Source organism: Muscardinus avellanarius (genome assembly GCF_963383645.1).
Source record: "Muscardinus avellanarius genome assembly, chromosome: 3".
Lineage (NCBI taxonomy): Eukaryota > Metazoa > Chordata > Mammalia > Rodentia > Gliridae > Muscardinus > Muscardinus avellanarius.
The window spans coordinates 22,863,606-22,888,119 of record NC_137788.1 but is presented as its reverse complement, the minus strand read 5'-3'; the positions used below and the strand labels follow the sequence as shown (position 1 = coordinate 22,888,119).

Here is a 24,514-nt window from a genome sequence, read left to right as displayed (position 1 = left end):
GCTCTCAGTTGATGGTGGTGGTGACCAGCAGAAGCCTGCGCTCTTAGTCATGATGTGGTTTTCCTGATGGGCTTGCTAGTTCCCGACACCCAGAGAAGTTCAGAAATGTGACCAAGGTCACACAGTTATAAACAGCAAAGGCACACCTAGAGGTTGCATCTAAGTCCTCATGCCTGGTTCTACCTCCTTGGTGCTGGAGAGAGACGAGTAAGAATAAGAAGAAGCAGGCAACCAAGAATAAGAAGAAGCAGGCAACCAGCTGGGCGTGGTGGTGCACGCTTGTAATCCCAGCAATCAGGAGGTTGAGACCAGAGGATTGCGGTTCGTGGACAACCTCAGCTACTTAATGAGGCCCTCCGCAACTTAGTGAGACCCTGTTTAAAAAAAAAAAAAGAATAAAAAATAGGGCTGGGGGTATAGCTCAGAGGTAGAATGCCTCTTGGTTCCATCTCCAGACCCGCAAAAAAAAAAAAAAAAAAAAAAAAGGCTGGGGGGGTGTTGTAGCTCAGAGGTAGAATGCCCCTGGGTCCCAGTACCCCACCACCAAAAAAAAAAAAAAAAAAAAAAAGAAAAAAAAGAAAAAAGAAAAGAAAATAGCAGTTAGGCCAGGCATGGTGGCACATACTTGTAATCTCAGTACTTGGAAGGCTGAGACAGGAGGATTACATGTTAGTGGCCAGCCTCAGCAATTCAGCAAGGCCCTCTGCAACTTAGTGAGACTATTTTTCAAAATAAAGGATAAACCAGGCTTGGTGGCCCACACTTGTAATCCCAGCACTTAGGAGGCTGAGACAGGAGGATCCTGGTTTGTGGATAGCCTCAGCTACTATTTAGTGAGGCCCTTTGCAAGTCAGCGAGACACTGTTTCAAAAAAAAAGAAAAGAAAAAAAAATTGGGCTGGGTGTGTAGCTAGGAGGTATAATGCCCTGGGTTCCATCTGCAGTTAAACAAAACAAAACAAAACAAAACAAAACAAAACAAAAAAAGGCTAGGGGTGGGGTGGGACTCCCAGGTTGTTAAACAGCCTCCTTTTGTCCCAGGGGGAGTCTAGTAGTAAAACATCAAGGTGAGACGCTAAGGCCTCAGGGTCAGACAGATCTGGCTCCACCAATAGCTGTGTGACCTTAGCAGTGTCATTTCAACTCTGGGTCAATTCTCTTGCAGGATTGCTGCAGATTCTGAAAAATGGCCTCCAAGGACCCAGCCCAGGGCCAGGCATAGTCAGAAAAATTGCATGGACATCATTATTCCACAATGTCAGACTAATCACATTTGGGTGGCAGGGTTGGACACCTAAAGGAAAAGTAGACTTTTCTTTTTTAATACTAAAAAAGAGCCCAGGGATGCCGGGTACTCTTCCACTGAGCTAAATCCCTAGACCTTTATTTATTTATCTTTGTGTATGGTACTAGATGTTGAACTCAGGAGTGTTCTGAGCTACACACCCAGCCCTATTTTATTTAAAAATCTTACTTGGGAGTTAAACCCAGGGTCATTCTACTTTGGAGCTACAAGCCCAGTCCTTTTTATTTTTGTTCTGAAGCAGGGTCTCGCTAGGTTGCTGACGCTGGTCTCAGTGTGCGATCTTCCTGCTACAGTCTTTCAGGCACTGGAATTACAGGTGTGCACCATCACACCCAGCTTCTTTTATTTTTTATTTTGAGATATGGTTTCAGTAAGTGACTGAGGCGGACGTCAAACTTGCAATCCTCCTGCCTCAGCCTCCCCAGTACTGGGATTACAGGCTTGCGCCACTGTTCCTGGCAGAAGTCAAATTTCAATGCCAACAACTCCAGCCCTGAGGTCTCTGGGCACAAGCAGGGCAGGGGTTGTCAGGTCAAGTCCATGATGCAATCACAGTGCCCTGCTTGTGCTCAGAGATGAACCCTGACCTTCAGGAAATGGAAAAACAGTCCATTAGCAAGGAGTACAAAACAAAACCTCGGTGAACTTTTATTTCTTGTCATACAGAACTCGTAGCGAGGCCAGAGATGTGTGCACTTGAACCCTGGACACCCCTTCCCACCCACCCACCCAGCAGACGTTTACAGAGTCCTTTCCCCTAGAGCTCAAACCCCCATGCTGGGGCCCTTTTCCTTCTACCCGCCTTCCAGGCCCAAGGGGCGCCACTGCTTTCCCGTGCCTGCACGGGTCTGAAATGTGGCCCGCTGGCCGGGCCTCTCTCCTGCCGCGCCCCAGGGAGGAGGCTCAGAAGCAGCAGCATTTGGCCCTTGCTCTTCTCGGGCACCTCCGAACTTGGCCTAAGAGGAGGCACCTGCTGCTAAGAAAAGCAAGGGAAGTCATCATTCACAGTTGTTGCTACAGAAAGTGCCTGGGACCAGTCCTTGGCTGCTCGGGCCCCCAACCAATCCACCGAAAATACAAGATACAGGACAGATGGGACCTGGGAATGGGATGGTCCTTGGAAGGCAGCCTGGAGATACTGACCATGGGCATGGGGGTCCCCAGAGGCCTATGAGATTTTAGAAGAAAAATCAGTTTGCTGCTGGCAAGTTGGCCTCAGGACCCTAAGCAAAGCCTCAGATAGCGGCAGACCTCAGCTCCACCCCTCCATCTGCAACTGTGGTGTCCAGGAGTTTTGGCAATGTGGCCACGGTCACCTAACCAGTGGCAGGTCCCCAGTAAGAGTCCTGGCATCTGCCTCTCTTACTGGGCCCCAGTGCCACCTCAGCTGCCTAGAAAGGCTCAGCTTCTTGGCAACTGTCCTCGGCAGAGCCCCTGGGGACTGGAGGTGGGCCAGCCTGGGAAGACCAAAGCCTCCCTCTGCTGCTCCCAGGTTTCAATGGAGGCTCCAAGGATGAGGCCCTGAGAGGTCTGGCCTCAACCACAAAGGACCCAAATACAGAGAATCTGTCACTGAATACTTCCTCCTCTTGAGAAGGCAAAGTGAACAACGGCGGCCCCATTCTCTAGAGACCGTCTGCTCTTTGGACATGCTTGGCCCCTCTCCCAGGGCCTCACACCACCAGGCAGAGGAGAAAGGGGAAGGAGGGTAAAGGAGGTAAAAGAACTGAAGTAGGGTTCGGGTAACCAGGGTACAGGCCCTTGGGTTGTCCAACAGAAAAGGCTTTGGGGATCTGGGCACACAGACCAGCCGTGACCCTGACTTTCACATTGACAGGTGAATGGCAGGCAGAGGTAATGGCATCGAAGATAAGGGGCAGGGAAGGCAAGCTGCCTGGAGTGTTGGTGCCCGGGGGTGACCGCCCCACTCCTGGGGGCCAGTGACTTCCCAGTCCAGGAAGGCCACAGCACGGTGGTGCCTGGGCCCCAGCCTGTTGGCACGTAAGTCCGAGCTTGGCACATTTCCCTTCCTGTGTCCTCTGCCTCTGGGGGCAGGGAGGAGAAAGGGCATGGCCCCTTGGGAATCTCTTAGTCCTCTTCCAGTTCCCAAGGGCGGGGCCAAGCTCCCAGAGTCAGTGCGAGGGTCCTGTCCATTCCAGTGAGGAGAAAGAGGAGGGTGTGTTTCGGGGGCTGCACATCACACGACTCCGTCCCCCATGTGGGGTGGATGGGCATGGGACAAAAAGGGTCCTGGGTCTGTCTCCGGACGAAGAAGTCCTTGCAGAGAGTCGGGTGCTCCGGGTGCGGATCCCGTGCCGGAGGGAGTCAGGTCATGTAGCGGGTGATGGCGCGCAGGGCGTAGAGAAGGGCAGCTTGCATGCGGGCCTCCAGGAGCAGTAAGTTCACGTGGACCTGCAGAGACCAAGGCTTGCTGACAACCGACCCTGATTGGACAAACCCTCCCAGACACCTGTGATGGCCCGCCTCGCCCGCAGAGACGCTCAGCCTTTGCTGGGGCTCTGGGCACTTGGAGCAGTGGCTGCTGAAGAATTCCCAGCACATGCCTCCCGCCTCATGACTACTCCCTGTCCCACAAGACTAAAGCAAGGGCCACCACCAACGGAGCACCCGTGTGCGAACAGGAGTTTCCAGACCTCTCATTTTATCCTCCCAAAAACCTGAAACTTAGGCAGTAATCATTTTCTTTACTTTTTTGGTACTGGGGAGTGAACTCAGGGGCATTCTACCTCTGAGCTCCACTCTCAGACCTCTTTTTTTTTTTTTTTTTTAACTTTGAAACAAGGTCTTGCTCAGTAGCCGAGCTGGATCCTCCTGTCTCTGACTCCTGAGCCCCGGGATTACAGATGTGCACCGCCATGTGTGCTGCAGGCTGTGTTTACTTCCATTGTAACAAGGCAAAGCTCAGAAAGGCAAAACGACTTGCCCAGAGTCACAGTGCTACTGAGGGACGGTACTGGGATTTGAACCTGTATTGACCAGGCCGCCATTGAGGGCACTGTGTGAAGCAGGCACCCATCGTCCTGTTTTCTAGGTAAGTAAATGGAGTCTGAAATCACACAGTAGATGAGGACTCGAACTTAGGAGAAGAGTGCTCAGGCGTCCCACCCGGCAGGCGAGATTCAGGCGGGCCCTGCGCTGGGTCCTGACCCCACCCCTGGACCTGTCCACTTCTGCCCATACACTGTACCTTCTCCGAGTGGCGGAAGTGCCTCCAGAAGTGGCTGTACATTCTCCGGGTGGTCTTCTCGGGGTAGCAGGCCACGGTCTTGATATAGACCTTGAGGTTCCGCTCCAGGAGCTGGTTCACCTCCCCATAGTCATAGTCATCGTATCTGAATGGAAAGAACCCAAAAGCACGACTCACAGTCTGTTCCAAAGGGAGCTCGAGAGTGGCAAGAAAAATCAGAAGGTGGGAGGCAACACGAAGCCTGGTTCCTCTTAGAAAAACTGCAAATATGTCACAGGCCACCAAACGTGCAGGGGACCACTTCAAGGAAAGCACAGAGAATGACATGTATTCAGTACTATGTTCCATGTGGAAAGGAACTGATAGAATCCTCAAAACTACTCTGCATTAGCTGAGCGCTGTGACCCACGTCTGTAATCCTAGTCACTTGGTAGGCTGAGGCAGAAGGATCACAAATTCAAGGTCAGCATGGGCCATTTTATTTTATTTTATTGGTGGTACTGGGGATGGAATCCCGGGGCCTTCTACCTCCGGGCTATACTCCCAGACCTATTGTGTATTTTATTTGAAAACTGGGTCTCTTAAACCAGCTGAGGCTGGCTTTGAACCCGCGTGATTCTCCTGTCTCAGCCTCCCAAGCGCAGGGATTACAAGCTTGCGCCACCACACCCGGCTAGCATAGGCCATTTTAGCAAGAACTTATCACAAAATAAAAGGGGAGCCAGGTGTGATAGCTCAGGCTTGTAATCCCAGGACTTGGGAGCCTGAGACAGAAGGATCACAGGTTGGAGGACAGCCTCAACTACTTAGCAAGGCCCTCTGCAACTTAGTGAGATACTGTTTCAAAATACAAAATAGAGCTGGGTTTGGTGGCACACACCCTTGTAATTCCAGCATTTGGGAGGCTGAGACAGAAGGATCATGGTTCATGGACAGCCTCAGCTACTGAGGCCCATTGCAACTCAGTGAGACCATGTTTCAAAATAAAAAATAAAAAAATAGGACTGGGGGTGTAGCTCAGAGGTAGAATGTCCCTGGGTTTCATCCCCAGTGCCACAATAAATAAATAAATAAATAAATAAATAAATAAATAATAAGAATTGGGAATGGTGACGCACGCTTGTAATCCCAGCATTTGGGAGGCTGAGACTGGAGGATCGTGGTTCGTGGCCAGCCTCAGCTACTTAGCGAGGCCCTCTTCAATTCAGTGAGACCCTGTTTCAAAATAAAGAATAAAAAATAGGGCAGGGGGTGTAGCTTGGAGGTTGAATGCCCCTGAGTTCCATCCCCAGACCTGCAAAAAAAAAAAAAAAAAAAATAGGACTGGGAGTGTCGCTCCAAGATAAAATGCCCTTGTGTTTCATCCCTGGTACCACAAAAATAATAAATAAATAATAGGGTATAATTTTGGGGGACATTAGAGATTTAACCGAGAGGATCATTCTACCTTTGAGCTAACCCCCTGCCCTATTTTTTATTCTTTATTTTGAAACTGGGTTTCACTGAGTTGCAGAGGACCTCGCTAAGTAACTGAGGCTGTCGGCGAACCATGATCCTCCGGTCTCAGCCTCCCGAATGCTGGGATTACAAGTGTGCGCACCACCACGCCCAGCTCCTGAAGCTGATCTTTAACCTCTGATTCTTCTGTCTCAGTCTCTGAAGTGCTGGGATGTGTCACCAGGTGGGCATGGTGACAGGTGTGTATGTTTGTATGTGTGTCCACACAGTCACTGGGATACTGAACTATATCCCATTTTCATAGATAATTTTTTGTGGAGTGGACCTGGAAATTGAGCCCAGGGGTATTTTACCTCTGAGCTACACCCCAGCCCTTTTTATTTTTTGCTTGGAAACAAGGTCTTGCTAGGTTGCTGAAAACCGCACTATATTGCTCAGACTGGCCACAAGCCTGTGATCCTCCTGTCTCAGCCTTCCAAGCACTAGGATTACATGTGTGTGCCACCATCGCCAGGCTCTCTCGCGTGCTCTCTCTCTCTCTCTGTGCATTTTCTCTCTTTATTTGTGCATACATCTATTTTTTTTCTTTTGTGGTACTGGAGATGGAGCCCAGGGGCATTCTACCTTCAAGCTACACCCCCAGCCCTATTTTTTATTTTGAAACAGGGTCTCATTGAATTGCAAGGCACCTCACTAAGTAGCTGAGGCTGTCTACTAACTGTAATAATCCTCCTGTCTTAGCCTCCCAAATGCTGGGATTACAAGAGTGCGCCACCATACCTGGTTATAGTCATATATCTTAATGGAGTACAAGATGTTAAAGGCATACATGCACACATCATTTTAGCCCTTATCCAATTTCTACCCCATTCCCTTCCCTTTAAAAAAAAAAAAATTTGAAAAAGGTTCTTGCTAAATTGTTGAGGCTGGCTTAGAGCCTAAAATCTTCTTGTCTCATCCTCCAAATCAAGTACTAAAATTGCAGGTGTATGCCATCCATCCAGTTTAGTTTAATTAAAAGAAAAAGAAAAAAAGCCAGGTGTGGTGGTGCACGCTTATAATCCCAGCGTTAGGGAGGCTGAGGCAGGAAGATCAAAGCCAGCCTTAGCTACTTTAGTGAGGCTCTCAGCAACTTAGTGAGACCCTGTTTCCAAATAAATTATAAAATAGGGCTGGGGGTATAGCCTGGAGGTAGAAAAGCCCCTGGGTTCCATCCCCAGTACTGGGGGAAAAAAAGGCTTGAGATGTAATTTAGAGGTAGACCAGATGGAGCACAGAAAACCTTAGGTTTACCGGGCGTGGTGGCTCACGCTTGTAATCCCAGCACTTGGGAGGCCGAGACAGGAGGATTGCACAGGTTCAAAGCCAGCCTCAGCTTCTTAGTAAGGCTCTCAGCAACTTAGTGAGACCCTGTTTCCAAAAAAGGATAAAAAAAGTCTTGGAGTATAGCCCGGAGGTAGAAAAGCCCCTGGATTCTATGCCCAGTACCACACACGTGCGTACACACACACACACACACACACACACAAAGAAAGAAAAGAGAAAAGAAAACCTTGGGTTCTACCTCTGAGCTATACCCCAAGCCTTTTTTACTTTTTTATGTTGAAATAGGTCTTACTAAATTGCTAAGGCTATCTCAAACCTGCAATCTTCCTGTCTCAGCCTCCCAGGAACTGGAATTACACATGTTATATCTGGAAGTAGAATTATTAGCCAGGCATGGTGGAACACATTTGTAATCCCAGCTGATAATCTCAGTTGGGAGGCTGAGACAGGAGGATCGTGGTTCCCAGCCAACCACAGCTACTTAGTGGACCCTTTGGAACTCAGTGAGACCCTATTTCAAAATAAAGAATAAAAAAATAGGGCCGGGGGTGTAGCTCAGAGGTAGAATGCCCCTGGGTTCTATCCCAGTACCATACACACACAAAAGTTTTATTTATAAAGCTCAAACAATGAGCACTACTCTTAGTTTTTTTTGGGTGGGGACTGGGAAATGAACTCAGGGTCTTTCTGCCTCCAAGGTAAATCCCTATTCTTTCTTTTTCTTTTCTTTTTTTTTTTTTTTCGTTTTTGAAAGTCTGGGGATGGAACCCAGGGGCATTCGACCTCCGGGCTACACTCCCAGACCTATTTTTTTTTAATTTTATTTATTTATTTTTGTGTGTGTGTGGTACTGAGGGTAGAACCCAGGGGCATTCGACCTCCGGGCTATACTCCCAGACCTATTTTATACTTTATTTGGAAACAGGGTCTCACTAAGTTGCTGAGAGCCTCACTACGAAGCTGAGGCTGGCTTTGAACCTGTGCGATCCTCCTGTCTCTGCCTCCCAAGTGCGGGGATTACAAGCGTGCGCCACCACGCCAGGCTCCCAGACCTATTTTAAATTGTAGAAGGCCTCACTAAGTAGCTGAGGCTGTCCGCAAACCACAATCCTCCAGTCTCAACCTCCCGAATGCTGGGATTGCAAGCGTGCGCCACCACGCCCGGCTCCCTATTCTTTTTTAATTTTTGTTTTGAAAGAGGGTCTTGCTAGGTTGCTGAGAGCCTCACTATTTCCTGAGGCTGTCCTTAAATCTACAATCTTCCTGTCTCAGCCTCACAAGTACTGGGATTACTGGTATGTGCCACCACATCCAGTCCCCCAAGCTCCCCCTTTTTTTTTTAGTTTGGAAACTGGATCTCACTAGGTTGCTAAGAGTTCTGCTAAGTTGCTAAGGCTTTTCTTTAACCTGTGATCCTCCTGTCTCAGCCTCCTAGGTACTATGATTATAGGTGTACACCACCATACTTGGCTCCTATTAGCTTTTAAAATCAACAAAGAAGGCCGGGCGTGGTGGCGCACGCTTGTAATCCCCACGCTTGGGAGGTTGAGACAGGAGGATCGCGCAGGTTCGAAGCCAGCCTCAGTTACTTAGTGAGGCTCTCAGCAACTTAGTGAGATCCTGTTTCCAAATAAAATATAAAATAGGTCTGGGAGTATAGCCCGGAGGTAGAAAGCCTCTGGGTTCCACCCCCAGTATCACTAAATAAATAAATAAATAAATAAATAAATAAATAAAATCAACAAAGAAATAAATTTCCTCTGAAAAAACAGTATACTAGGCAAGAAGGAAACGAAACAAGGACAATGGCAGAAGAGGCACAGAGGGCTCAGCGTGAAGAGCCATGGCCACGCCCGCTCGCAGGGCAGGGACGTGTGCTCACCTGATGCCGAAGATGCAGTGGATGTAGTTCCAGATGGCCCTGCGAAGCATGGAGGTGTCCACGCCGCTGTGCATGGCCATGGTGTTGTAGGTGAGGCTATAGGCTGCCTGGAACTTTTCATCCAGCAGCTGCCCGCCCTCAGGGTAGAGCCGCTGGATCAGGGAGTAGCCATGGTCTTCCCAGGTATAATCCTGAGGGGTGGGGAAGAGGTCAGTGAGTGAGAGCCAAGGCAGCCAGGAGACCCTGTGGTCTGGACCACTAGAGCGCACCGTGGCTCTCCACGATGCTTGCTCCCCATGCCACAAAACTAACACACAGCTTGCTCTGGGCCAGAGAAATAAAGGAGGATGCACCTTCTCCTGTCATTAGAACCCCCTGAGCTTAGGACATAGATGGCTCCCTTCGGAATCCAGGGGGCCCAGCTGCCTCTATGGGATTTTTTTTTGAACTTAGGAGCATTCTGTCTCCAAGCTACACTCCCAGCTCTTTTATTTTTTTATTTTTATTTTTTTTCCTGGAACTGGGGATTGAACCCACAGGCATTCTATCTCCAAGCTATATGCCCAACCTTATTTATTTATTTATGGTACTGGGAATGAAACTCAGGGGCTTTCTACCTCTGGGCGACACTCCCATTTTAGATTTTAAAACCTATTTTATATTTTATTTGGAAACAGGGTATTGCTAAGATGCTGAGAGCTGAGGCTGGTACTCACTAACGAGTTGAGGCTGGCTTCGAACCTGTGTGATCCTTCTGTCTCAGCACCGTAAGTCCTGATATTACAAGTGTGCACCACCATGCCCGGTGTCAGCCCTATTTTTTATTCTTTATTTTTAAATAAGATCTCACTAAGTTGCAAAGGGTCTCACTAAGTTGTTGAGGCTGGCCAGGAGCCTGTGATCCTCCTGTCTCAGCCTCCTGAGTACTGGGAGGACTGTTACTTTGAAATAGCATCTTGCTAGGTTACTAAGGATCTTGTGAAATTGCTGAGGCTGGCCTCAAACCTGTGATCCTCCTGTCTCAGTCTCCCAAGTACTGCAATTACAAGCATGTGCCACCATGCACAAAGCACCTGCATGGGGTCTTGAGTAGAGAAGGTACCCAAATCTATAACCACTCAAAACATTTGTGGAGGGCCTCAGTAGGTAGCTGAGGCTGGCCACAAACCTGTTCCTACTTGGTGGAAACCAAACCAGCGGGGAGAGCGCTACCTGGGCACGGAAGGTGGGGGGGGCCTGAGTCCCTCGCCGAGTGAAGTCCTCATAGCCAAAAGTGGGGTCTTCCACGAAGCACAGCATGTCCGGGTGTGGAGAGGGCTCCAGGATGTCAGCTGAGGACCGTGTTAGAAAGAGGTCACAGGGAGGCCAAGACAGGGAGCACTCTGGGCTCCACTCCTGGCTAATCACTAACCAAGGGGTGGGGGAGGCAGGGTGGAGCTCCAGAGAGGACCCCCACTAGTGAGTGGGAGCACTGGAGCCAGGCCTTCAGGAGGCCCGAGGACCGGGAGGCAAGGCCCCGGGACAATGCTGGCTGGAGAGCTGCTCAACCCAGGCCATGCTCTGTGCAGAGCACCTGCTTTGTTTTCCTGACACACGACTCTGATGATTAAAAAGGGATTTGTTGGTGGACACATCCCGAAAGGTCCACAGAACAGGATTCAGAGTCAGGTCAGGACCCAAGGGCCGTCCCTGGGAGCTCTTGGAAGGGAGCCTGGGAGGTTGCTGCCCTGGAGGCAGGTGGCACTGTGCGTGGAGGTGTGTACCCCCACTGGATGGTGAAAGGGGCACCTAGGCATCCGCGGTTCTACCTGAGGGCGTCACCAGCAGGCTCTCGGACTTCTCCAGCTCAAAGCGGCTCTCCATCTCCTCCTGGGACGCTCCCTCGTCCCGCAACAGGCTCTCCTGCAGCTGTCTCATGCGCTCCATCAGAGCTTCCACATCCCGGGCTGCCTCGAAGCCCTGGGTAAGAGTCCCGTGGTCACCATTAGCTCCCCACTCCCAGCCCTTGAAGGGTGCTCCCGGAGGTTAAGACAGCCTCTCAGCAGCCCCCAGGTTGCACAGTTCACAAGGACTATGCTTCCCAAACGGAAATGTATGAAGCTACAGAAAAGATGTGTTTTTCCCTGAGCACTGACTTCCCTCATAATTTGGTGTGTGTGTGTGTCTCTCACTGGGGATTGAATTCAGGGGGCATTCTACCTCTGAACTACAATTTCAGATCTATATTATTAATTATTATTATTATTATTATTATCATTATTATTATTTTTGGTGGTACTGGGGTTCCTGGAAGCCCTTCTACCTCCGGGCTACACTCCCAGACCTATTTTATATTTTTATTTGGAAACAGGGTCTCTGAAGCCAGTGGTTTCGAACCTGCACGATCCTCCTGTCTCCGCCTCCCGAATGCTGGGATTACAAGCGTGCGCCACCACGCCCGGCTCTCAGCCCTATTCTTTATTGTTTATTTTGAATCAGGATCTCACTAAATTATGGAGGGCCTAAGTACCTGATGCTACCCATGAACCACAATCCTTCTGTGTCAGCCTCCCAAGTACTGGGATTACAAGCATGTGCCACCACGCCTGGCTTGAAACTACTTTTAAAGTGTTAAAACCCAGTTGACTTTGACCTTATGAGGTACACATTAAAAGGTTAGTCCTATAATACGTCACTTAATCCTCACAACCTACCATGAGTAGGGGTCTTTATCCCCATGTAACAGATGAGAAAACTGAGTTTCAAAATAAAACAACTTTCCTGTGGCCTTGCAGTATGAGGAGACAGGGAATCAGTAGCTTCTACTGGAGAACCAGAGGCCACACCAGCTTCCTCCCGCTGTGACTTACCCCAGAGTTGTTCAAGGGGTCCCCGCTGGGAGGGCTGCTTTGCTCACTGGGGGGCGATGGTGCCTGGGGCGCAGGGCTGCCCTCTGGGTCCCCCTCTGGAAGGATGCCACAGCCAAACACGAAAGAGGCCAGCGAGTGGCAGTGGGTGAGCAGGACCAGGGCTTGGATGAGCTCGGCCAGGGACCAGCTGTGCTCGCCGGTCTTCAGCAAGGCCTGGGGTAAGGGAGGCCAGATCTGCTTAGTCCCTGCCCCTGGGCTGTCGGCCATGCCCCAGCCTGTCGGCAGGGCCCATCGGGGCCTGTGTCTCTGTCCACCGTACCTGGATGTGCTCCTTGGTGATGAGCCACGGCCGATGTGCCAGCAACTTGTTGATCTCGCTGAGTTTGCGCAGCTTCTCAGGGGCCCGGTGGAGGCCCAGGAGCCATTCAGGGTCACCGCCAGTCTGCAGAAACTCGGCCATGTGGGAGCCCACCAGGTAAGAACACTGGTGGCGGGCAGCAGCCTGCAGAGGGGAGTGACAAAGCCTGGGTCACTTCTGTCTCTCTGTGCCCCACTCAGGGTGGGACCCTCTGGATGGGGACAGCATAGGACTTACTGCTGTCTAAGGGGCAGAAAACCTAGGTTTTAACTCCAGGTCTGCCACCAGCTTCAGGTCACCTGACCCTTGTGTACCTTAGTTTACCAACCTGCAGACACATTTGATGCTTCTCTTCAAAGTCTAAAATTCTATGGAGAGTCAGGTACAGCTAACCTTTCCTCTGCATCTGTGAACTGACTCAGGATGCCCCCAGTGAAGAGGTCCAGGGACAGAAGCTCTATGTACACCCCCACCCCCCGCAAGACTCGGGCCCCAAGGCGCTCACCATGATGGCAATGTAGTGGCGCCAGGAGCTGGCCAGGGGCCCGTCCGTGTGTAGCAGCAGATAGTGCAGGCGCCAAAAGCTGCTCAGGTAGTCGGGGTGCAGGCCCATCACCACGGCCACGTTGTCCACCCGCCCTGAGGACATCAGCGCCTCCAGCCCCAGGTGCTGCTCTAGGCTCTCAGCCCCCTCCCGAAGGACCTGCCAAGCAACACGGAAGAGAGGTTGGTTCATGAGGGCAGAGACTGAGAATCACTACCAGGCCCAAAAAAGGACAGTAGGGGAAGAAAGATTTGTTTTGGAGGTACTGAGAATTGAACCCAGGGGCATTCTATCTCTGAGCTATACCTCCAGCTCTATTTTATTTTATTTTGTTTTATTTTATTTCTGTGGGGGGGGGTGTACGCGCATGCGCGCGTGTTCATACTGGGGATAGAAAGCAGGGGCATTCTACCTCTGAGCTACACTTACAGCCTTATTTTATTTTTATTTTGAAAAGAGTCTACTAATTTGTGGCATTGCCTCACTAAGTTGTTGAGGCTGGTTGCAAACCTGCGATCCTCCTGGCTCAGCCTTCTAAGTACTGGGATCACAAGCATGCGTCACCCCACCCAGCTCATCCTCAGCCCTTCTTATTTTGAAACAGGGCCTCCCTAAGTTGCTAGAGATCTTGATAAACTGCTGAAGCTATTGCAAAGTAGCTGCAATCCCCTGTCTCAGCCTCCCACTTTCTAGTACAGATGAGCACCACCATGCCAGGCTCAAGGAAGAGATATTTTATTAAATAATTCAACTTATTAGGCACCTTAAATAATAATAGATGTGCTAAACCAGGCATGGTGGCCCACACTTGTAATCCCAGTATGTGGGAGGATGAGGCAGGAGGATAGAAGGTTCATGGCTATCCTCATCTACTTAATGAGACCCTGTTTCAAAATAAAGATAAAAAATAGAGCCGGGCGTGGTGGCACAAGCTTGTTATCCCAGCATTTGGGAGGCTGAGACAGGAGGATCATGGTTCACGGACAGCCTCAGCTACTACTGAGTGAGGCCCTTTGCAACTCAGTGAGACCCTGTTTCAAAATAAAGAAAAAATAGACCTAGGGGTATAGCTCGGAGGTAGAATGCCCCTGGGTTCAATTCCCAGTTCTACAAAAACAAAAAGATGTGTTAAGAATGTAGATGTGTTTTAGAGCATTTGCAGAGAATGTAAGACTCTAGGTTTGATCCCTAGTACCATAAAAGAAAAAAAAAATTAAAATATCTCACTTAAGCTGGGCGTGGTGGAACATGCTTATAATCCTGGCATTTGGGAGGCTGAGACAGGAGGATCGTGGTTCACGGGCAGCCTCAGCTACTTAGTGAGGACCTGTGCAACTCAGTGAGACCCTGTTTAAAAATAAAGAAAAAAATAGGGCTGGGGTATAGCTTAGAGGTAGAATATCCCTGGGTGTTCCATCCCCAGGACCACGAAAACACACACACACACACACACACGTGAGTTTAAAATTTGGGGTACAGCCAGCGTCACCTGTTTAGTGAGGCCCTCCGCAACTTAGCGAGACCCCGTTTCAAAGTAAAGAATTAAAAAATTGGGCTAGGGCCGGGGATGGTGGCACATTTTTGTAATCCCAACGTTCAGGAGGTTGAGACCACTGAGACCAGAGGATCCAGGTTCACGGACGCCTCAGCTACTCAGTGAGGCTCTGCAACTCAGTGAGACCCTGTTTCAAAAATAAAGAATAAAAAATAGGGCAGAGGGTGTAGCTCGGATGTCAAATGCCCCTGGGTTCCATCCCCAAACCTGCAGCAAAAAAAAAAAAAAAAAGGATAAAAAATAGGTCTGGAAGTGTAACTTGGAGGTAGACTTTTCCTGGGTTCTATCCCTAGTACTAAAAAAAAAAAAGAAAGAAAGAAAGAAAGAAAAGAAAAAGAAAGAAAAGAAAAGAAAAGAAAAAATTCTGGGCTTGAAACACAAATAAATCAGTGGGTGGTTGCTCACTTTTCATTTACAAAGGAAGGGAAATGCAGAACTTAATATTTGTTAACAGGTCATTAACCTTTTGGCCTACACATTCAGGAGAGCAAGAGGACAGAAAACAAACAAAAAAATCATCTGTTTATTGAAGGCCAAAGAAAACGGATCAATCAAATATATCTTGCGTCAGGCATGATGGTACATGCTTGTAATCCTAGTACTTGGGAGGCTGAGACAAATGGATCGCAGGTTCCAAGCCAGCCTCTGCGCCTTAGTGAGAACCTGTTTCCAAATAAAAAATAAAGTAGGTCTGGGAGTGTAACCCAGAAGTAGAAAGTCCCTGAGTTCCACCTCCAGTACCACTAATAATAACAATAACAATTTATTATTATTATTATTTATTATTATTAGACCCAGGGGCATTCTCCCTCTAAGTTACATCCCAGGCCTTATTTTATTTTATTTTTTTTTTTGGAAACAGGGTCTCAGTAAATTGTGGAGGGCTTCAGTTGCTGAGTCTGGCTGTGAACCTACAATCCTCCTATCTCAGCCTTAAAAGTATTGAGATCATAAGTGTGAACCACCACGCCCAGCTTTGTATGTGTTCTGAAGGGACCTTTGCTCCTCTTACACACTAGAATGTAAATTTTTGTAATGGCAAAATTTTTGTCCGTTTTGTTTTCTGTCCCCAGTAACTAGAATAGTGTCTTACAAAGATAAATAATTCAATAGACATTTGTTACATAAATGAACAAATAGGGGCTGGGGGGTAGCTTGGCAGTAGAGCACTTGCCAGCATACATAAGGCCCTAGGTTCCATCCCCAGAACTGCAAATAAACAAATACAGGAGCTGGGTGTGGTGGCACATACTTGTAATCCCAGCATTTGGGAGGCTGAGACAGGAGGATCGAGGTTCTCGGACAGCCTCAGCTACTTAGTGAGGCCCTTTGCAACTCAGTGAGACCCTGATTCTAAATAAAGAATAAAAAATAGGGCTGGGGGTGTAGCTCAGAGGTAGAATGCCCCCTGGGTTCCATCTCCAGTACTGCTAAAAAATAAAATAAATGATCAGAAATAAAAAGAAAAATGAATGACCAGACTGTATATGAAAATTTTTTCTACTGTATTATTAAGTAAAAAAAAAAAAAAAAAAAAACCTCACAAAATAGAAAAACAAAATAGAAAAACTATGACCTTGGTTCTGTACTAAGAGTAAGTATCTGTATGAAAAGGAATCCAGAAAACTTCGGCAAATGGTTAACAGTAATGATCTCTGTAGGGGGTAGAATTAGGAGACCAGAGCTTGCTTGCAGGCTTTTTCTTTTTCTTCTTCTTCTTTTGTTTTGGTGGTACTGGGGATTGATCCCAGGGGCATTCTACCTTGAAACTACACCTCTGGTCCTTTTTATTTTATTTTTATTTTGAAACAGGGTCTTACTAGGTTGATTAAAGTCTCACTAGTTGCTGAGGCTGTCCTTGAACCAGTGATCCTCCTGTCTTAGCTTCCCAAGTAGTGGGATTACAGGTGTGCACCACCTTGCCCAGCTCAGAATTTATTTTTTTTCCTTCCTTCTCTCTCTCTCTCTCTCTCTCTCTCTCTCTCTCTCTCTCCCTCCCTCCCTCCCTCCCTCCCTCCCTCCCTTCTTCCCTCCCTTTCTGTGGTGCTGGGGATTGAACCCAGGGACTTCTGCATGCTAGCCAAGTCCTCTATTGCTGAGTCACACACCAGCCCTCAGAACTTTCTTAAACATTGGAATGGTGTGTGTGTGTCTTACTGGGGATTGAGCCCAAGGGCATTCTACCTTGGTGCTACACCCTCAGTCCTATTTTTTTTTTTTTTTTTTTTTTTAACAATTTTTTTATTGAACATAAATAGTATACATTTACACTATATTTGGTGCCCTCTCCCCCCGCCCCCGTTTTCTCCCCCCCCACCACCAATGGTTGGCCAGGTTAACCATGTCTTATTCATAATTTTACACATGTTCAGGTGAAGATGCTCCTTAATCAAGATCGGCCTTTCTCCTCTCCTATCTTTCCATTAAAACTTAGCTAGTATTTCCCCTCTAATATCTGGGGTCCTACTGGTAACCTTAGTGTTTTCTAGTTTGGGCATATTAGAGGAAACATGTGTATCTTCTCCTTCTGTGCTTGGCTGATCTCACTTAACATGATGCTTTCCAGGGCTTTCCATCTTCTTGCAAATGATAAAATTTTGTTCTTCTTTATGGCTGAATAGAATTCCATTGTGTGTATTTCCCACAGTTTTGTTATCCATTCATCTGTTGATGGTGATCTGGGTTGGATCCATATTTTGGCTATTACAAATTGTGCTGCTATGAACATAGGTATGCATATGTTGCTGTATTTCTCTGAATTCAACCCTTTTGGAAAGATACCCAGGAGTGGTATAGCTGGATCATATGGTGGATCTATTCCCACCTTTCTTAGGAATCTCCACACAGATCTCCATAGTGGCTGAACTAGTTTGCACTCCCACCAACAGTGTAAAAGAGTTCCTCTTTCCCCACATCCTCGCCAGCATTTGTTGTTGTTTGATTTCTTTATGCTTGCTACTCTGACTGGGGTTAGATGGAATCTCAGTGTAGTTTTGATTTGCATCTCCCTGATGGCCAGTGATGAAGAACATCTTTTCATGTATCTATTAGCCCTTTGTATCTCTTCTTTTGTGAAGTGTCTATTTAGTTCATTTGCCCATTTCTTGATTGGGTTGTTTGTTTTGTTGGTGTAGAGCCTTTTGAGCTCTTTGTATACTCTGGATATTAGCCCCCTATCAGAATGGTGGCTGGTAAAGATCCTTTCCCATTCTGTAGGCTTCCTCTTTAGGTTATTGATAGTTTCCTTTGATGAGAAGAAACTTTTTAGTTTAATGTTATCCCACTTGTTTATTCTTGCTTTAATTTCCTGAGCTTTGGAGGTTTTGTTGAGAAAGTTACTGCCTGTGCCAATATGTTGTAGTGTTGAACCTATGTTCTCCTCTACTAACTTCACCGTCTCAGGTCTAATTTCTAAGTCTTTGATCCATCTTGAGTTGATTCCTGTGTTAGGTGAGATATAGGGGTTTAGATTCATCTTTTTACAAATGGCTAGCCAGTTCTCCCAGCACCACTTGTTGAAAAGGCTGTCTTTTCTCCAGCGTATGTGTTTGGCCCCTTTGTCAAAGATTAATTGACTAAAGATGTGTGGGTTTGTTTCTGTATCTTCTATTCTAATCCACTGGTCAGTATATCTGTTTTTGTGCCAGTACCATGCTGTTTTTACTACTATTGCTCTATAGTATAGTTTGAAGTCTGGGATTGTAATGCCTCCTGCGTGTTTCTTGTTATTGAGAATTGCTTTGGCTATTCTAGGTCTTTTCTTTCTCCATATGAAGTTCATGATTGATTTTTCTAGGTCTCTGAAGAATGTCACTGGTATTTTAATGGGAATTGCATTGAACCTATAGATCAGTTTTGGCAGAATGGCCATTTTGATGATATTTATTCTGCCTATCCATGAGCACGGGAGATCTTTCCATCTTCCAAGGTCTTCTTCTATTTCTTTCTTTAATGTTTTATAGTTTTTGTTGTAGAGGTCTTTTACATCTTGGGTTAGGTTTATTCCTAGGTATTTTATTGGTTTTGAGGTTATAGTGAATGGAATTGTTGTTTTTGTTTCCTTCATTGTGGATTCGTTGTTGGCATAAAGAAAGGCCACTGATTTCTTTAGGTTGATTTTGTAACCTGCGACTTTGCCGAATTTGTCGATCAGCTCCAGAAGTCTTTTGGTTGAGTTCTTTGGGTCTTCCAGGTAAAGGATCATGTCATCTGCGAATAAGGATAATTTCACTTCCTCTCTTCCTATGTGGATTCCTTTGATTTCCTTCTCTTGTCTGATTGCTGCAGCAAGAGTCTCAAGGACTATATTGAAAAGGAGAGGTGAAAGTGGGCATCCTTGTCTTGTTCCTGACTGTAGCGGAAATTCTTGCAGTTTTTCCCCATTCAATATAATGTTGGCTTTGGGTTTGCAGTATATTGCCTTGATAATGTTGAAGTACTTTCCTTCTATCCCAATTTTTTGCAGTGTTTTTAACATAAATGGGTGTTGGATTTTGTCGAATGCTTTTTCAGCATCTATTGCTATGATGATGTGGTTTTTGTTCTTGGTTCTATTTATGTGGTGAATAACATGTATTGATTTGCGTATGTTGAACCAGCCTTGTTTTTCTGGGATGAAACCGACTTGGTCGTGATGAATTATTCTCTTGATATAGTTTTGAATGCGTATAGCTAGTATTTTGTTTAGAATTTTTGCATCTATGTTCATTAAGGATATTGGTCTGTAGTTTTCCTTTCTTGAGGTATCTTTATTTGGTTTGGGGATTAATGTGATACTGGCCTCATAGAAGGAATTTGGAAGAGTTCCATCTCTTTCAATTTCCCGGAACGTGTTATGAAGTATTGGTATTAGTTGTTCACTGAAGGTTTTGTAGAATTCAGCTGGGAACCCATCTGGGCCTGGGCTTTTCTTTGGTGGAAGAATTTTTATTGCCGTTTCTATTTCTTTGGTTGTTATTGGTTGGTTTAGGCTTGCTATGTCCTCTTGGTTGAGTGTAGGAAGGTTAACTGTGTTTAGAAATCTGTCAATTTCATCCAGGTTTTCAAATCTATTGGAGTATAAATTTTTAAAGTAGTTTCTGATAATGTTTTGAATTTCTTCACTATCAGTGGTGATATCTCCTTTTTCATTTCTAATTTTGGTAATTTGAGTTGATTCTCTTTTTCTTTTGGTTAGGTTGGCCAGGGGTTTATCAATTCTATTAATCTTTTCAAAGAACCAACTTTTTGTTTTATTGATTCTTTGAATTGTTTTTTTGTTCTCTATTTCATTTATTTCTGCTCTAATTTTGATGATTTCTCGTCTTCTGCTGGCTTTGGGAATGGATTGTTGCAGAATTTCTAGATCCTTGAGTTGTTTCATTAGGTTCTTTACTTGGTGGTTTTCCATCCTTTTTATGTGGGCACTCAATGCGATAAACTTTCCTCTTAGTACTGCCTTCATGGTGTCCCATAGGTTTTGGTGGGTTGTGTCTCTGTTTTCGTTTGTTTCCATAAATTTCTTTATTTCTTCCCTAATTTCTGCTCTTACCCATTCGTCATTTAGTAGTGTATCATTCATTCTCCATGAATTTGAATACTTTCTTTCGAGTTTCCTGTTGTTGATTTCTAGTTTTATTCCATTGTGGTCTGAAAAGATGCATGGGATTATATTACATTTTTTGAATTTGCTGGTATTTTCTTTGTGTCCCAGGATGTGATCTATTTTGGAGAAGGTTCCATGGGCTGCTGAGAAGAAAGTGTATTCTGTAGTTCCTGGTTGAAATACTCTGAAAACGTCTATTAGGTCCATTTGGTTTATGGTTTCCTTTAGTTCTAAAGCATCTTTACTCATCTTTTGCCTCGAAGATCGATCCAGTGGTGTGAGAGGCGTATTAAAGTCTCCCAGAATTATTGTATTTGGGTCTACTTGGGATCTTATGTCCAGAAGGGTTTGTTTTACGAATGTGGTTGCACCCACATTTGGGGCATAAATATTTACTATCATTATATCTTCTTGGTGTATTGTTCCTTTTAATAAAAGGAAGTGCCCTGATTTGTCTCTTTTGATGTGTTTTATTTTAAAGTCTGTTTTGTTGGATATCAGGGTTGCTACCCCTGCTCTTTTTCGGTCACTGGTGGCATGGTATATCTTTTTCCATCCTTTCACCTTCAACCTGTGAATGTCTTTGGCTGTGAGGTGAGTTTCTTGCAGACAGCATATGTTTGGATTATGTTTCCTAATCCACATTGCCAGTCTATGTCTTTTGATTGGTGAGTTAAGTCCTTTGACATTAAGTGATATTATTGAAATATGCTTTTTGTTTTCTGCCATTTTGTGTTCTGTCTACTCTTGGGTGTTGTGATCTTTCTTCTTTACTTAAATGGCCCACTTATTAACTTCCTCTCTTCTCTGATTCTGGAGTCTGCTTCTTTTTTCTTCCTTATGATTTATTTCTTTAAGAATTTTCTCTAGTGTTGGCTTTGAATTCATGAATTTTTTGAGATTCTGTTTATCCTGAAAGACTTTGACTTCCCCATTGATCTTGAATAGTAGTTTTGCTGGATAGATTAATTTGGGCTGGAAGTTATGTTCTTCCAGGGTCTGAATCACGTCGTACCAGTCTCTCCTAGCATTCCTGACCTGGGTTGTATAGTCTGGGGTGATTCTTATTGTTTTGCCTCTATATGTCACCTGTCCTTTTGTTCTCACTGCTTTTAAGATTCCTTCCTTGGCCTCTATGCTGGTCAATTTGGTTATTATGTGGCGTGGAGTGGTTTTTCTTTGGTCCTGTCTCAGTGGAGTTCTGTATGCCTCCTGTACTTGAAGATTCAAGTCTCTTTCCATATTTGGAAAATTCTCTGAGATTATTTCCTTGAAGATATTACATATGCCCTTGGTCTGTACCTCTATCCCTTCCTCAATGCCTATTATCCGTAAATTAGGGCGCTTCATATTATCCCATAATTGCTGGATGTTTAGGTTTTGTTGCTGTAAAGATTTCTGTATATCGCTGACTGTGTTTTCGGTTTGGGATGTACTGTCTTCTAATATTGATATTCTGTTTTCCATTTCATCTAATCTTCCAGAGTTTCTTTCTATTGCTGTCTTCATTTCACTTATTGTCTCTTTCATTTCATTCCAGACCTCTTTCTGATTCTTTTTTAGTGTTTCTATTTCATCTTTAACCTCCTCTATACTTGTTTTAAAACCTTTCATCATATTGAACAACAAGATTCTGAACTCCCCTTCTTGCATTTCTAGTAGGTCAGTATTCGTGATTTCTGCTGTCTCTTCATAACTCCTGGTTCTCATATTTATAGTGTTCTCTGTCCTGTTTTTCTGATTTCTACCCATCGTTCGTGAGTAATGTGTTTAGTCAAATCTTAATATTAGGAGTTTAGGAGTATCGGCCAGTCAGCTGAGCCTTTCCAGTGTTGAAAGTGGGTGATGTGGGAGGAGCTGGGGTGATGGGTAAAGGAGTCAGATTAGGTGGAGGATATGTTAGGTTGAGAAGGACTTTAAGTATGATAAAGTAATAACTTGCTATGAATGAGAGAGAGTTAACTACTAGGACTCTTGTTGTTAGTAGAGTAGTTATGGATATAAAAAATACTTTGAGTTTTAAACCATGAGGTATATTATGGGGAAAAGTTTTGGGGGAGAAATGTATGTAGGTTAGTGTGGGAAGGTTTGTAAATAGGGATGCTGGTAGGAGCAGACAGACATAAAAAAAAAAAAAAAAAAAAAGAATCCCCTCAAGATACCAAGACTATTATGTAATCCAAGAAAAAGGAAGGTAAACCAATCAAAGGAGGAGAATGAAAGAAAAGGAAGGAAAAGGGAAGAGAGAGGAAAAAGGAAGAGGAATAAAATAAAAGGAACTAGCAGCCGTGTGAAATAAAAAAATAAGGCAAACTGTCTTGGTGCAGGAATCCGTGTGAGTCTCTGTGCCGATGTGATCCGGTCGCTGGTGGGCAGACAGAGTTCTGGTGGGTGCTGCTCGCTGCTTAGGATGCGGTCCTAAGTCCGTTTTTATTCCCGGATTATCTTGCCGTGGAAATATCGGGCAGGCAGCTCCTTGGACAGCTGCCAAAGCAGCCCGCGGCTCAGCGTTCCGGTCCGCGGTCAGATTGTATCTGCAGCAGGTCCCGTGTCCGATCTTTGTTCTTCTTGTTCAAGTTCAGGGTTCCGCCGAGGTACCAGGATGTGTTTTGGTTCCTGGTATGTATTTGTTTTGTTGATTTAGACACTGCTTTCTCAGTATTTAAACTTTATTTACTTCAGCTACTGAGAGGTGCTGTGTCCCTCAGTCGCCATTTTGGAAAAAAAAAAAAAAAAAAAAAAAAACCTATTTTTTTTTTAAGGTACTGGGGATGGAACCCAAGGGCATTCTGAGCAACACTCTCAGCCCTAATTTTTTATTCCTTTTTTTTTTTTTAGTAATAGGGGGTGGAACCCAGGGGGCTTTCTACCTCTGGGCCACAACCCCAGGCCTATTTTTATAATTTATTTGGAAAAAGGGTCTCTTAAGCCAGCAAGGCTGGATTCAAACCTGTGTGATCCTCCTGTCTCCACCTCACAAGCATGGGGATTACAAGCGTGTGCCACCATGCCTGGCCAATTTGGACATTTAAAAAAAATAAACATATACTATTTCTAATATAGAAAAAGAGTTGGGCGTGGTGGCGCATGCTTGTAATCCTAGTATTTAGGGAGCTGAGAAAGGAGGATGTCAGCTTTGCGGCCAGCCTCAGCTACTTAGTGAGGCCCTCCACAATTTAGTGAGACCCTGTTTCAAAATAAAGAATAAAAGTCAGGCATGGTGGCACATGCTTGTAATCCCTGCATTTGGGAGGCTGAGATGGGAGGATCACAGTTCATGGACAGCCTCAACTACTTAGTGAGGTTCTTTGTAACTCAGTGAAACCCTGTTTCAGAATAAAGAATAAAAAATAGGGCTGGGGGTGTAGCTTGGAGGTAGAATGTCCTTGGGTTCCATCCAAAATACATAAGTAAATAAATAAATAAAATAGAAAAAGAATTTTGTAATATATATACCATCAATGGTAGGAAGATAACAGAGATAGTTCTGTCTAAGGAAATACAGGAAATCTGGGAATCAAAGTTTGGTTGTGTTATTATCACTTTATCTCTGAACCTATTTTTTTCTCAGGAAAATGGGGTTGATAGTGCCTATTCCCAGAGCTGTTTTGTAAATTAAATGAATCAGGGACAGGAAAGCTGGGTGTGGTGGCGGATGTTTGTAATCCTAGTACTTGGGAAGCTGAGATTGGAGGATCACAGGTTCAGGGACAGCCTCAGCAATTTAATGAGGCTCTCGGCAACCTGGTGAGACCCTGTTTCGAAATAAGAAATAAAATCTGTGTGGGTGTAGCTCAGAGGTAATTATCAGTAACACACACAGAGAGAGAGAGAGAGAGAGAGAGAGAGAGAGAGAGAGAGAGAGAGAGAGAGAGAGAGAAAGAGAAATGACCTGGAAAGGGTAGTTTCAAAGTTGCAATTTAAGGAACAGGAAGGAAAAGACCCCAAGCTGGGCACAGTAGTTCAGACCTATAATCCCAGTACTTGGGAGGCGGATACAGAAGGATCACAGGTTTGAGGCCAGCCTCAGGAATTTAGCAAGACCCTATTTCAAAGCAAAAAATAAGAGAAGGCTGAGGGTATAGCTCTGAGATAGAATGTTCCTGGGTTCAATTCACAGTACCACCAAAAAGAAAGAAAGAAGGAACGAAAGAAAGGAAGACAGAAAGAAAGATAGATTACCTGGGTCCACCAATTTTCATACCCTTCCTTTCTAAGAACCAAAGATTTCTTTCTTTTTCTTTCTTTTTCCTTCCTTCTTTCTTTCTATTATTTATTTATTTATTTTGTAGTACTGGGACTGGAACCTAAGGTCTTCTCTACCTCCAGGATATACTCTCAGACCTATTTGTAATTTATTTGGAAACAGGGTCTCACTAAGCTGCTGAGAGCCTCACTAAGTATCTGAGGCTGGCTTTGAACCTATGCAATCCTCCTGTCTCCGC

General features: G+C 45.5%; 1 protein-coding gene across 1 annotated transcript in view; it reads right to left on the bottom strand.

The window, feature by feature from the left end:
* Nucleotides 1-3,630: 3,630 nt before the first annotated feature.
* SESN2 (sestrin 2) overlaps nt 3,631-24,514 on the bottom strand; it is a gene marked incomplete at both ends in the record, with an annotated part of 33,221 nt that continues 12,337 nt past the window's right edge. Inside the window, 8 exons of the mRNA XM_080693212.1 lie at nt 3,631-3,717; nt 4,514-4,658; nt 9,180-9,370; nt 10,392-10,510; nt 10,988-11,138; nt 12,029-12,241; nt 12,348-12,530; nt 12,892-13,089. Of these exons, the coding sequence (XP_080549338.1) occupies nt 3,631-3,717; nt 4,514-4,658; nt 9,180-9,370; nt 10,392-10,510; nt 10,988-11,138; nt 12,029-12,241; nt 12,348-12,530; nt 12,892-13,089 (1,287 nt within the window). The remainder of the gene's footprint in view (nt 3,718-4,513; nt 4,659-9,179; nt 9,371-10,391; nt 10,511-10,987; nt 11,139-12,028; nt 12,242-12,347; nt 12,531-12,891; nt 13,090-24,514) is intronic.